This window comes from Bubalus kerabau, chromosome 15, assembly GCF_029407905.1.
Source record: "Bubalus kerabau isolate K-KA32 ecotype Philippines breed swamp buffalo chromosome 15, PCC_UOA_SB_1v2, whole genome shotgun sequence".
NCBI classification, from domain to species: Eukaryota; Metazoa; Chordata; class Mammalia; order Artiodactyla; family Bovidae; genus Bubalus; species Bubalus kerabau.
This window is the reverse complement of record NC_073638.1, coordinates 82,391,970-82,403,300: the sequence shown is the minus strand read 5'-3', so window position 1 is coordinate 82,403,300 and position 11,331 is coordinate 82,391,970. Positions and strand designations below refer to the sequence as shown.

At 57.4% G+C, this 11,331-nt stretch overlaps 2 protein-coding genes across 8 annotated transcripts in view; one reads left to right on the top strand and one right to left on the bottom strand.

The window, feature by feature from the left end:
- CLP1 (cleavage factor polyribonucleotide kinase subunit 1) overlaps positions 1-1,954 on the bottom strand; it is a 3,270-nt gene extending 1,316 nt beyond the window's left edge. Inside the window, exons 1-2 of one of the 4 annotated variants that reach the window (XM_055547183.1) lie at positions 1,800-1,954; positions 327-974 (exon numbers count right to left, since the gene is read on the bottom strand). In XM_055547183.1, the coding sequence (XP_055403158.1) occupies positions 327-932 (606 nt within the window). In that variant the 5' untranslated portion in view covers positions 933-974; positions 1,800-1,954. Of the gene's footprint in view, positions 1-326; positions 975-1,728 lie in introns of all 4 variants that reach the window. The other 3 variants (XM_055547185.1, XM_055547184.1, XM_055547186.1) reach the window with 3 other exon arrangements.
- The window catches only part of YPEL4 (yippee like 4), an 18,485-nt gene extending 7,154 nt beyond the window's left edge, over positions 1-11,331 (top strand). Inside the window, exons 2-7 of one of the 4 annotated variants that reach the window (XM_055547192.1) lie at positions 4,571-4,640; positions 5,157-5,247; positions 9,108-9,432; positions 9,619-9,662; positions 10,002-10,110; positions 10,319-11,331. In XM_055547192.1, the coding sequence (XP_055403167.1) occupies positions 9,292-9,432; positions 9,619-9,662; positions 10,002-10,110; positions 10,319-10,408 (384 nt within the window). In that variant the 5' untranslated portion in view covers positions 4,571-4,640; positions 5,157-5,247; positions 9,108-9,291 and the 3' untranslated portion in view covers positions 10,409-11,331. Of the gene's footprint in view, positions 1-4,570; positions 4,641-4,694; positions 5,248-6,753; positions 6,886-7,119; positions 7,246-9,107; positions 9,433-9,618; positions 9,663-10,001; positions 10,111-10,318 lie in introns of those variants that run through there. The other 3 variants (XM_055547190.1, XM_055547191.1, XM_055547193.1) reach the window with 3 other exon arrangements.

The following is an 11,331-nucleotide window of genomic DNA, read 5'->3' as shown; positions in this document are numbered from 1 at the left end:
CAGCTTCCTCCGTCCATGGGATTCTCCAGGCAAGAGTACTGGAGTGGGGTGCCATGCCCTCCACCAGGTGATCTTCCCAACCCAGGGACTGAACCCAGGTCTCCCTCATTGTAGGCAGACGCCTTACCGTCTGAGCCACCAGGGAAGAATAGGACCTACTTAAGAATAGGTCCCTAGAAATGTTTAACCATCTGAGGTTGAACTATTTTTGAAACTGTCTTTTCCAAAACCCATCACCCTGGAAGTGATGGCCACTGAGAGGAGGCAGAGTTTTACCTGGCAAACGCCGGCCCCCTCCCTCCAACCGCCTTGCCCTGGGCTCTGACCTTATTATAAAGCTTGATGTTGGTGCCAGGCGTGGTGGAGCCGAAGTGGTACACCAGCGGGGCCTGGATGGAGAACCCCTCCTCAACGTCCGCCGGCCGCTCAATGTACAGGGCCCCCATGGTGCCGGGGATGGACACAGAGCCCTGGCCCACATCCAGCTCCACGTACGTGGGCCTGCGGCCCAAACGCACCGCGTAGTTGAGCAGCAGACGGCACACGGTGGACTTGCCCACGTCCGTGGGGCCCACGACCATCACCCGGGGGCCTCGCTCCTCCTCCTTCTCTGCCTGCCTCCGCATCTGCTCCAAGGCCGTATGCGTGTTGAGATAAAGCAACATCGGGGTGTCCTTGGAGACGTAAGCCACCTCGGTGCGGCCACTGAGCTGCAGCGAACAGCCGTGCCAAGTGAAGACAGCCACCTTGGCGCCGGCATCAAAGGTGAACTTCTTGTTTCGGGTCAGCTCTGTGCCGAAGATTTCTGCCATGCCGGCCAGCAGCTCCAACTGAACTGACTGCGACGCCTCCACCTCAAAGCGAAGCTCTGTCTCCCGCTCCAGTTCAAATTTAGTTGTTGGCTTCTTGTCATCATTGGCCTCCTCTCCCATCTTTCCTGTGTGGCTGCTTTGTCTGGAACGCCAAAATCAGATCTAAACAGAAGTTAGGACTCGGTTCAAAATCCTCCAGAGGATGTTTCTCCTTACTTTGCTTTATTCTTCCCCCTTCTCTCTCATCACCACCTGTCCCACTATATATCTGATTACTGTCTATCCACCCTCACTAGAAGGTAAGGGTTGGGCATTTTGGTTTGGTGCTGTAACTCCAGTACCTAAAATAGAGCTTGACAACCAAAAGGCACCTCTGTAAAAACACCGAGTGAATGAATAACTCAGACGTCGGCTGAAAAAAAGATACCTACATACTGACAGACTCGATTACAGCACCTTTGTTGCTCCCTTCATCACTATCACTCTTTCGGGTACTCCAGATTTGAAAAAGCTACAGTTGCCCAGTCCCTAATCCTTGGGTCAACAAAAAAGGGAGTCAGCAATCTGGAGGCAGAGCAGAGAATACCGAGTTGGGACTCAGAAGCAAACAGCATCAAGGAAACCGTTCAGCAACACCAGCACTGTCTTTTTCACTTAGCTCCTCTAAACCTTTTCCTCTGCTGTCAACTGGAGGCGCTTACAGTTCCCCACACAAAGTGCTGTTCTGGGGATTAGCCGGGATGGTCGGAGGGAAAGAAAAAAATTAGTAAACTAGAAAGCGCCGAGGAACAGCAAAGAATTATCTCCGATCTAGATCGCAGTTCCAAGTCTAGCATTCGTCCCAGCCTCCCCAGGCACCGAAATCTGCGCAGGCTCTAAGGAGGCGGCGGCTGCGATCCTGAACTTACTCCCTCACCTGTACAGCCACGAGCTCAAACCTCTAAACCAAGAAGACAGGACCTAAGGCCAGAAGCAAGACGCGCTCACCGAGACCCACGCCGAAAACAAGCATTTCCGCACTTGCGCAGTGGGGAAGGCGCAGCCGCGCGGGGCCCCCTGGGAGATGTAGTTGTACCAGAGCTGTCGCTAGCGGTCGCGCTCTCGCCGCTGCTCGGCCCTCTGGGACTTGTAGTCAAGGAGGGTTTTTGACCGTGACGTCAAAGGTGGGCGGGGCGGCTGCCGTCATTGTTCGTCAAGCAGCTGGGGAGGGAAGCAGGAGGCGTGGTGGTTACGCCCCCGTGCGCGGCGGGGACCGGTAGGTGAGGGGACGGCGGCCGCTGAGGCGCCGTGGCTGCGGGCCCTCTCCCCGTCGCTCCCGCTCACCTGCGGCCCGAGAAGGGGAAGGGAGGCGGGCAGGGGAGGGGGCTCACCATGTAGGCCCCACAGCCGCCTGGAAGCGGGGCGCGGAGCCCTGTGTGGATACGAGGAGCCCTAGGGATAGGAAGAGGGCAGCCAAGCAGCTCATCAGAGACTAACTGGACAGCCATCCCCGTCCTGACACAGCGTTTGACCCCTGGAGAGCATTACAGAGCATTTTACTTAAATAAGAGAATAAAAAATAAATTTCTTCCAGTTACTCTGCAAGGCAGTCATTACCCAACAACCCCTCTCCTGTTAAGCGGGGAGCTTTGCTGGGGACTCTTTCCCTCCCCAAATCTCTGACGGTTATACAAGGGCAATCATTCACCCCACAAACAACAGGTTGGGCCACATCTATACGTTCAGACGGTAAAGCAGCTCTGCAAGGTGGGAGACCCGGGTTCGATCCCTTGGTCGGGAAGATCTCCTGGAGACTGGAAAGGCTACCCACTCTAGTATTCTGGCCTGGAGAATTTCATGGACAGAGGAGCCTGGAGGGCTACAGTCCATGGGGTCACAAGAGTTGGACACGAGTGAGCGACTTCACTTTCACTTTATACACTTCTGATGCGTTTGGACTTGGGAATATTCTTTGCCACTTGCTTGCTGTGTGACTTTGGGTAAATCACAGGCTTAGACCCAGGTGTTGTTTGGGTTTTTTTGACTGTATTATAGAGATAACAATTTATCTTCAAGTTGTTTTGAAGCATGAATAGGATAATGCATGCTGCTGCTTCTAAATTGCTTCAGTCGTGTCCGACTCGGTGCGACCCCATAGGTGGCAGCCCACCAGGCTCCCCCGTCCCTGGGATTCTCCAGGCAAGAATACTGGAGTGCGTTGCCATTTCCTTCTCCAAGGATAATGCATATAAAGCACTAAAGCCAATGCCTGTAACATAGAAAGCATCGGATGTGAGCTCTTAAGGCTTTATTATAGATTGAGGATGGGAGCTATAATGAAGCCATCTGTTTGTAGTTTACATTTTTCAAAGCCCTTTCAGGTGTCCTCTTTCACGGCCACCTGTAAAGTCAGCTTTATTAAATTTCAGGTGAGAGAGGAGACTAAGACAGGTGGAGGGATTTGCCCAAGCTAGTATTCAAACCCTGGAGAAGGCAATGGTACCCCACTCCAGTACTCTTGCCTGGAAAATCCCATGGATGGAGGAGCCTGGTGGGCTGCAGTCCATGGGGTTGCTAAGAGTCGGACACAACTGCATGACTTCACTTTCACTTTTCTCTTTCATGCATTGGAGAAGGAAATGGCAACCCACTCCAGTGTTCTTGCCTGGAGAATCCTAGGGACGGGGGAGCCTGGTGGGCTGCCGTCTATGGGGTCGCACAGAGTCGGACACAACTGAAGCAACTTAGCAGCAGTAGCAGCAGTATTCAAACCCAAGGTTTTGGAGTATGAGTTCAGTTATTACAATAGCGAATGCATAGTACTAGATGCCACATGGTGCTCTATGGGCTTTAAGGGTATAAATCCATTTAATCCTCACAAGAATCCTGTGAAGGACACGCTGTAACTGTCATCCGTTCGTTAGAGATGAATACTTTCTTCAGTCCAGCTCACATGGTTAATCCTGGTGGAAAAGCCTAGGAAGATTTTCTGGGTTGCCTTTTTCCAGCTGGCCCCACCTTAGCCTTCACTTTCTAAGAGTGCCATCCTCACTTCTCACGTTTCTTTCTTGGATGCGTGTCTGTGGTGTGCTGAGCCGCTTCAGTCCTGTCTGACTCTTTGCAACTCTATGGACGGTAGCCCGCCAGGCCCCTCTGTCCATGGAATTCTCCAGGCAAGAATACTGCAATAGGTTGCCATGCCCTCCTTCAGGGGATCTTCCCAACCCAGGGATCAAACCCACATCATGGTTCTTTACCACGAGCACCACCTGGGAAGCCCGTCTGTCTTGGATGGTTTGCTTTAATTATTTAATGCACTCACCGTGCAGGTATTAGTTCTCCCGTGAACTACCAGGTATCCTCTAATTGCTCACCATTCTGCAAAAATCCAGTTCTAGGGCTTCCCTTGTGGCTGGTAAAGAATCCGTCTGCAATGCAGGAGACCTGGGTTCAATCCCTGAGTTGAGAAGATCCCCTGGAGAAGGGAACGGCTACCTACTCCAGTATTCTGGCCTAGAAAATTCCATGGACTATACAGTCCATGGACTGCAATGAGTTGGACATGACTGAGCGACTTGCACACACACAGAAAAAGAATCCAGTTCTAGTCTTTCATTTGCAAAATCCTCTATGAGCTCATCCTCTCCTGTTCACACGCAGTCCACTTCCCAGATGTTTCTTTGCCTCCACATTCTCTCCCTTGAGGCAGTTTCTGCCAATTATCTAAAGTCATCATTCTTTTATCTGTTTCTTTCATTTTCCTTGGCCATGCCACGCAGTTCCCCAACCAGGAATAGAACCCATGCCCCCTGCCTTGGGAGTGTGCCGTTTTAACCACTGGACCGCCAGGTAAGTCCCAAGGTCATCTTAATTTGGATATTAAATAGCCATCTCAAGCTGAGTTTAGGGAGAAGAAACCCCTCCCCCTCCTTTAGAGCCTGCTCTCCGTTTTGCTTCTTAAACACAGAAAGGCTCAGGGTGCAACATTGAAAGCATCTGTGCTTGCCCACACTCTTTCCTCACGTTCAGTCTCTCACCGAGCACTCCTCTCCTCTCCACCCCACCCTCAGATAACACTGCCCTCACGTGCCTTTTTCATCCTCCTCTCCAGCTAAATTCGTGATCATCTTCCTGAGTTCATTTAATTTTTTGCTTCTACACTTTCAAACCTTGCCCTAAAAAACTACTCACTTTCCTTTTTCACACTTCCTTCTATTTTCCTCAACAAATTCTTCCTCCACTTACATTTCCTTCCTCATCTGCTGTCCAGATGAGAACATTTCCCTCTTCTTTCTTTACTCAGTGCTACCTGTCAATTCCAAACCTCTGGTAACATCACTCAAGATACCGACTTTGTGTTTTCAGAATCTACCTTAAACCGAAGGATATTCTCGGATGGTTTGCTTTAATTAATTCATTCACCGTGTTGTGTATTAGTTCTCCAGTGAACTACCAGGTATCCTGAAGAAATATTCAGAATTCCTTTCACTTTTTCATACCCAGTTAGCATTGCCTCCCATTAACCTCATTTCCCTACCTTAACTTTTCACTCCCCCCTTTACTTGTGAAAAAGTACTTTTTCTGAACGTTCACCTCGGTTAGAAATCTAGGTTTTTACCTTAGAGGGTATGTTCTGTGTCTACATACTTTAGCAACTTGCAGAGGGCAAAAGTTTATGAGAAATATTTTGGCTCACATGAAGTATAACTGGAAACTGACAGAAAAATAGTACGAAAGATGTTAAGTTCTTCATAAGACACAAATTTGGCCTGTGCCTCTTGAGCTATCAGAATTTAAGAGTAACTCCACGCGGGGTTGAGGGGTATTCAAGTTGAGAACACTGTTTTGAAATGCCAGTAACTACTGTTTACTAGCTGCCTATCAGGTGCCAAGCTTTTTTTTTTTTTTAGATGTTTACATATTATCTCACTTTACTTCACATGTCCCTGTGGTAAATATCAGCTTCATTTAGCAGAAGGAGAAAACAGGGGCACACAAGTTATCAGGAACTGGCCCAGTGGTTCCTGGTAAGTGTATTGGCAGAGCTGCGATTCCAACTCACGTCTCTTCCGAGACCAAAGCCAGACACTTGGACAACGTCTGAAGATGCAACTCAACTGCTGTTTTTTGAGCATCTTCTGTAGGCAAAGCTCTGCACTTGGCATTGCAGTCCTGGGATGCAGAGAGGAGTTTCCTTTTTCCCTCAAAGTTCAGAGCCCAGCAGAGAATCTTATGTAACATGGGTGTCTCCGTGCGTGAAGCACAGTTCATTTGGAAGTAGTCGATAAGAGGTTTGCCTGTCAGAGGTCATTTTTGGTCTGTGACTCCTTCGGGGGCCGGGGGCGGGGGGTGGGGGTGGGAGGTGTTGAACCGGAGGCTTTGAGGCTTGGAAGCGCCTGGTACAAGCTTGGGGGCGTCCCATGCCATCCGTGACCATTAAAATGGCTTGCTTTCCCCCACATCAGTATCAGAGCTGAAATGGGAAATGTAGCATCTTGACTGTGCGCACGGTGGGTCCTGACTGTGAATCCGGCTCTCAGCCTCTCGTCTTTGGTCCAGCCCCGCCACCCGTACCGCGGACTCCATCCTTGCCCAGCCCTATCCTCCCCCCAGCTTCTGGCGGTCTCCTTGGCCAAGGGGCCCTCCTCCCCAGCACCCCGGCTCCCCTCCCTGCCCGCCCCTGGCTCGCCCCCCGCCCCCCGGGCATCTCTGCCCCAGCCCCAGGCCCAGCCCTCGACGCCTGCCCGCTGCCTGCCTCCCAGCCCGCCTCCTGTGTCTCCCAGCCCCGCTCTGACGTGGGAGGTGAGGGGGGTGGGGGCCCGGATGACTCACAGTGTTATGATGCAGTCCCACAACACACAGCTACATTCACCCACAGACCGGGGTACCGGCGGGAGGCCGCCTCTGGCCGCCCCCCCCCCCCGCCCCCCGCAGCTGGGCCAGCTTGGCAGCCCGGGTCTGGAGCCCCTCACCACCACCCTCCCCGCCTCCCGCCCCTTCCCCACTGAAGGAGCGGAAGGAGCCGCGAAGAGAGCGCAGAGAGATTGAGAGAGAGAGGGGGAGATAGACGGAGATCTCTGGAGCCGGCCTCAAGGTGAGGGGGCAGCCCTTCTCCAAGCACACCTTTCCCCGTCTGTGCGTCTCCCCCTCGGGCTGCGCGTGGCTTTCCCCCCTCGCCAAAGCATTTTCCATCCACCCTTTGTCCTCCCTTCCCCCTCCCCGCCTCATCCCTCTGCGAGCTCTTCCCGGCAACTTTGGCCGCAGCCTCAGGCACCCCTGTTTGATCAAGCAGCCCTGTTTATATTGTTTGGCCGCTGGGGTGCAGACCCCCCCTCCCCTGCCACCAAGCACGCCCGGGAGCCTGCTGCACGGCTCATCATTGGGACCATACCGTACCGAGGATGCCAGGCCTTCGGGGGGGCTCGCGGCCTCCGAGCAGATGCGAGCATCCATTGTGAGCAGGTGTCCCCCTCCCTTTTTCCCTTTTCCTTTTTTTCCCCCCTAAGAGGCACGGGATTCGCACCTGGCTCCGCCAGCCTCCGCCTCTGCCGTCAGCGCCGCTTGCTCAGCAACCCCTCCCTCCCCCCCTCCCCCCGCCTCCCACGGTCCAGCCGCGGCTCATTCGGGGGGCCGTCCGCACCCCGGCGCGCTTCTGCCCCGGTCACCTGAGATGGGAAGAGAAGTGACCCCGACGCCCCCTGCCCCCGCCCCCCCCAGAGGGGCTCTCTGTGCAGCCTCCCCTGGGCGGGATGGAGAAGCAGGGAAAACAGGCGGGGTGAGGCTGGGGGGTCCTTGCCCCCTCCCCGGGCCCCGAGAAAGGGGGAGGGGGGGGCGCCAGGTGGAGCTTGCAGCCGGGAACTCATTGGCGGGCAAAGTTGAAGGCAGACGTGTCCAGCGGAGGCTGGCCGGTGTTCTGCTGGTGAGGACCCCAATGTCACCCTGAACTCAGCCCAGGGTGCTCTTCCTGAGTCCCACCAGGGGCCAAGGGCCTGAAACGGCCGATGCCCTCTGCCGGGAGGCTTTGCAGACAGCCGACCTGGCGGCCCCAGGCAATGCTGGAACAGCTGGGGTGCTGGTGGTCCCCGCGGAGGGCAGGACGGAGCCTGCGCACACCGGCTCCTCTGCCTACTGTTGCCAGGGCACCCGGCTGGCATCCCCGAAACAGACCGGCGCTAAGCCACACAGAGCCGGCCAGCAGGCCCCACCGAGGAGCGGGCCGAGGCTCCCTGGCTTATCAGGGCCGACAGAGGACACCTCCCGCCTTATCCCTGCCTCCAGCACCCGCGGCCACTGTGGGGCTGAAGCCTGCGAATCCTCCTCAAGATTCTTAATCAGAACCAGGCAATTCTTTTTATCTCGCGTCACCCAGAGTGCCTGCCCCTGGGAGAAGGGGGAAAGAAACATCCTGTACCTTGTGCCCCCAAACCACGGGGCTGTGACGCTGCCCATCATGAGACACCGCGCCCGCGCCGCAAACACGGCCCGGGACCGCCGGCCTCTCTGACACCGGCCCTACTTGCCATTGGCCCCCAGCGGTCAGACGCGCCCAAAGGGAAGATCATTTCTCTCCTATGCTGGGTGCTTCACTGAGAGCCAAGACAACAATCCTAGAGGGCAGTAGAGAGAGACAGACGAGCTCAGAAGCTGAGAAGATAAGCCCAGTGATGCTCCAGGGCCAGAATGAGCGGACCCAAGTGCAGGGCCGGGCAGCAGCCCCGTCCGAGGCCTTCGGTCCCAGCAGAGACGTCCATCAGGCTCTGGGCCCCAGCCCCCCGAGAGGACTGGAGTGTGCCTGTCTGCTTACCTGCCCGCGCTCCTTCCGTTTCTCATCACGCTCCTCCCACCCACACAAATTGTGTGCTGGGGCCAATTACCTTGCAAACCGAGGTCACGGGAAGGAAGGACCGGCATGCACCCCCAACTTTTTCAAGGCTTTGAGCCCCAGAGACACAGAGCCTACCAGCGCACGTGGGACGCATCCTCACAAAAGGATGGAAAAGCGAGGGAGGAAGGAACATTTGCCAGTGACGCGGCTCCCATGGCAGCGGGCCGCTCCCGGTGGAAAATGGTGGAGGCTGGCTCTGGCCCCAGGAGGGCGAGACACCGCCTCCCGGGCTGAGACCCCCCCTATCCGCTGCGGGGCCGGCCCGAGCAGACGGTCAGCCCGGGTGGCAGATGCAGTGTGAGCGCGCGCGCGGAGCAGGGCTGCTGCGGATGGGTAAAGCAGGAGTGGAAGTGATCGCAGGCGCCCCGGCTCTTCCGTGCCCCCGGCAGGGGCTCCCCCGGCTTTCCTGGTGACCCTGCCCTCCTTCCCAGGTGACCTCCATTTCTGCCTGGCTCACGTCTGGGGGGGCCCTGGCCCGGCAGCCCCCCCGCACCGCTCCCGTCCTGAAACACGGCTCTAGCCAACCTGCTCCGCTGCTTCACCTGCGACCGTCTGTGCGGGGGCTGCACGGCGCCCGCGCCCCCCGCCCGCCAGGGCATCGTCCTCCAGCCCGTCATGCCCAGCTGCGACCCTGGCCCGGCCCCCGCCTGCCTCCCCGCCAAGACCTTCCGCAGCTACCTGCCTCGCTGCCACCGCACCTACAGCTGCGTCCACTGCCGCGCACACCTGGCCAAACACGACGAGCTCATCTCCAAGGTAACGCCCTTCCATCACTCCCACCCCCACCCTCGCCCCCCGTATCAGGCTCCTCCAAACATCACCCGGGGATGACACCACGAAGCCTGGCCTCCCTCCTCCATGCCCCCGCGGGGGGTTCAGGGAGCGCGTGACCCCCGGGGTCAAGGGTTCCCCGCAGTCACCGCCCGCCCTGTGTCTCCGCAGTCCTTCCAGGGGAGCCATGGCCGAGCCTACCTGTTTAACTCCGTGTGAGTCTACCCCTCTCCCTTGTGCGTGTGTGCCGGTGTGGGTGAATAGCTTTCCTCTCTGGAGAGAGGGGCTGAGCCGCCCGAGGGGGGTGCCCTGCGCCCTCTGGGTTTGCCTCTCCTTTGGCGGAAGCCCGGTCTGTTGCTCTTTTGTGGGGAGCCCGGGAGAACTGGGGTGCCAGGCGCTAGACAGCAAGGGGTGGGGTGCTGGAGGCAGGGCTCTCAGCTGGGTGGGTTGCGCTCTCTCCAGAGGCTGGGCCTTCTGGGCTGTTTTTGGGGTGCGCTGACGGAGTGACACACCGCCCCGCCCCCCCCGCGTGCTGGGTCCTTCCCGTCTCCCAGGGTCAACGTGGGGTGCGGGCCAGCTGAACAGCGCCTCCTGCTCACGGGGCTGCACTCGGTAGCTGATATTTTCTGCGAGAGCTGCAAAACCACCCTGGGGTGGAAATATGTAAGTACTCGGGGGGAGGGCCACCCTCTGAAGGCCGGGAGTGGGGGGGGTCTCCGTGGCCCCCCAGGCCCCAGTGGCCACCCGTCAGGTGTCTGCCTGACCCAGAGGGAGGCGGGAGCTAGGAGTGGGGGGACCGGGTAGGGGGCGGGCTTACGCCGGCGGCGGTAGGCGGGTCCGTCGGCCCACATTGCCGGCCTCCCCCCGCCAGGAGCAGGCTTTTGAGACGAGCCAGAAGTACAAGGAGGGGAAGTACATCATTGAGATGTCGCACATGGTGAAGGACAACGGCTGGGACTGAGGGCTTCCGGCGGCCTCTGCCCTCCCGACGCATGCCCCACCCTCCCACACCTGCCCCCGCCCGGCCGCGCGTCCATACCAGCATGAGCACTGCCCCACCCCTGGGGGGGACCCTGCTCCCGCCGTCCCTCCCCCCGCCGCCACCCCATCACGCCCAGGCCCCCTTGGAATGGGGGTCTGCGGTACCCCAGGGGTGTTGAAGGTTCAGGCGTGGGCAGCAGTCAGGGAGAGGCAGAAACGGAGGGGAAAGGGGTGGCCGTGGGGACTTGTCGCCCCCAAGGTTCTGAAAACCGAGGGGCTGGCGGGGCAGAGGCGCAGGCTTAGAGGACCCTCGGGAGGAAGCCGTGTTTGCTCCACCTCTGCGAGCGAACAGAGGACCAACCTCGAGTCTTGGCACTGGGAGATCCTAGGCCACAGAATAGCAGGTGAGAAGAGGCTCGAGGTGGAGTGAAATGCTGACCTCAGACGCCGGGAGGTACCGGAGTCTCTTAAGGGTGACGTTTTCCACCCCCCATTTGCAGCAGCCGGGATTCGTGGGGTGGGGGGCGGGCGGAAGAAAAAAAAAGTCCGGAGTCCCAGGCCCTGGGAGATCATCAAAGCATCCCAGGGGTTTGCATTTTACTCCACTTGGCAGTTTACCTTGGCACTGAAGAGGCACTTTCGAGTATCTGACCTTTGCCATGGGGTGGGGTGGGGGGAGGTCCCCCCGGAACAGCCCCACCCCCGGCTGGCAGTCTCCAGAGCGAGCAGGGTTGGTGGGCGTCCTCCGGCCCGGCTACTGCTCCCTGGGACCTAGGCCCTCGGAGGGAAGGTGGGGGATCAGTGCCATGAGGCTAGGCGTCCTCGCGGCTGCCACCAGCGAACGAAACTTTTGTATGATATATAAAGTGTTCGGGTCTATTTTTAATAAAAAGGGGAAAGCAA